Source organism: Geospiza fortis, unplaced genomic scaffold (assembly GCF_000277835.1).
Source record: "Geospiza fortis unplaced genomic scaffold, GeoFor_1.0 scaffold324, whole genome shotgun sequence".
NCBI lineage: Eukaryota > Metazoa > Chordata > Aves > Passeriformes > Thraupidae > Geospiza > Geospiza fortis.
In genome coordinates this window covers 439,236-440,624 of record NW_005054559.1, presented here as the reverse complement: position 1 = coordinate 440,624, position 1,389 = coordinate 439,236, and the positions used below count along the sequence as shown (strand labels likewise).

At 59.6% G+C, this 1,389-nt stretch overlaps 1 protein-coding gene across 1 annotated transcript in view; it reads right to left on the bottom strand.

Moving 5' to 3' along the window:
• The window catches only part of LOC102040982 (alanyl-tRNA editing protein Aarsd1), a 6,205-nt gene extending 4,922 nt beyond the window's left edge, over positions 1-1,283 (bottom strand). Inside the window, exons 1-5 of the mRNA XM_031064123.1 lie at positions 1,138-1,283; positions 931-997; positions 572-670; positions 141-230; positions 1-37 (exon numbers count right to left, since the gene is read on the bottom strand). Of these exons, the coding sequence (XP_030919983.1) occupies positions 1-37; positions 141-230; positions 572-670; positions 931-997; positions 1,138-1,283 (439 nt within the window). The remainder of the gene's footprint in view (positions 38-140; positions 231-571; positions 671-930; positions 998-1,137) is intronic.
• Between the last annotated feature and the right edge of the window lie 106 nt (positions 1,284-1,389).

Below are 1,389 nucleotides of genomic sequence, written 5' to 3'. Positions count from 1 at the left end.
CTGGCGGGGGGTTTTTTTCTGTCACCTTCTCCAGCATCTGGATGGGAAACAAACATCTGGATCCCCAAATTCCCGGCGTCCCTCCATCCCACACACCCATAGGATGTGCACATGATCCTGAGGCCGGTGGCCCAGCTCACCTCTGCATACTGTTCCACCATGGCCCTCTCCACCTCCTCGTCCCCTTCCCAATCTCGCCAGTTGTCAAAGTCCACGGAGAGCCAGGCTGGCTGTGGGCACAGAGAGCAGCCCCTGAGCGGGGGGAGCAGCACTGCAGGGACCTGCAGCCCAGGGGCAGCTCCTGCACAGGCGAAGGGCAAGGGCAGGAAGCAGGAGTGTCCCTTTGCCTGCAGGCATTGGTCCTGATCCTGAGTGTGTCAAGGAAAAGAGGTGCCACATCCTTCGTGGAGGGCAGAAGTCTGTGGGCTAGTGGTGATTATCAAGTAGGGCTTTTTGGGAGCTCTTGGGATCCGCTGTGGAAGCCTCTGTGTGTGTCCTGGGGGCAGGTTGGTTCCTAGGAAGCATGAGGTGCTGAGTGGGGATAGCACATGCACTGAGGCACCGCACACACCTTGATGTTCTCCTTGGTGATGCGCGGCCAGGCCACTTTCTCCTTCCACTTCCTCATAAAGCACGTGATGGAGCGGTCAGAGCGCTTCTCCCGTGAGTCCTGCCAAGAGATTGGGGTGCCTCAGGGTCTGCCAGGCTCCTCTCTGCTCAGCCCTGTGCAGGCTGCGGGGTCACAGAACCACAGAGACAGGTTGTTTCTGGCTCAAGGCAGCAGCGAGAGTATCAGCCCCAGGGCTCGTGCTCTCATGATGGGCAGCATTCAGTGTTAAGCAGTGTTGTTAAGCAAGACTGCACAGATTGGCTCTGACTCTGAGCCAGACAGAGGCTGTCAGAGAACAATTTGTTGGCGGGAAACCTCACCTTGGAGTTGACTCTGGCGTACAAGTTGATCTCGTTGTAGAACTCCACACCGTCTGCATTTTTGCAACTGCCAAAACATTATAACAACCAGGCCTAGGAGAGAGCTGAGGCCACGCGTGCTCTCCTCTCACAGAGTCCTCCCTGTGCCCTGAAGCACCCCCAGAGCAGAGCAGAGCCGTGTCGGTGGGCAGGGCAGCGGCAGCTCACCTGCACACCAGCCGGTGGTCCTCGATGACCACCTTCACGTCCGTGCTGTCCTCCACACAGAACTCCAGGTACACGTACCGGGGCCGGTCGTACCACAGCGTCTTTGCGGCTTGCCTTGGGGAAAGCAGAGCAGCGGCTATCACCATCACCAGCGGGCATTTCCCGGTGCCCAGCAGTGCTCGGCAGGGCCCGCGGGCGAGGAAAGGGCCCCGAACACCGGCTCTGCCTGTGCCGAGCCCCGGGACGGGCAGA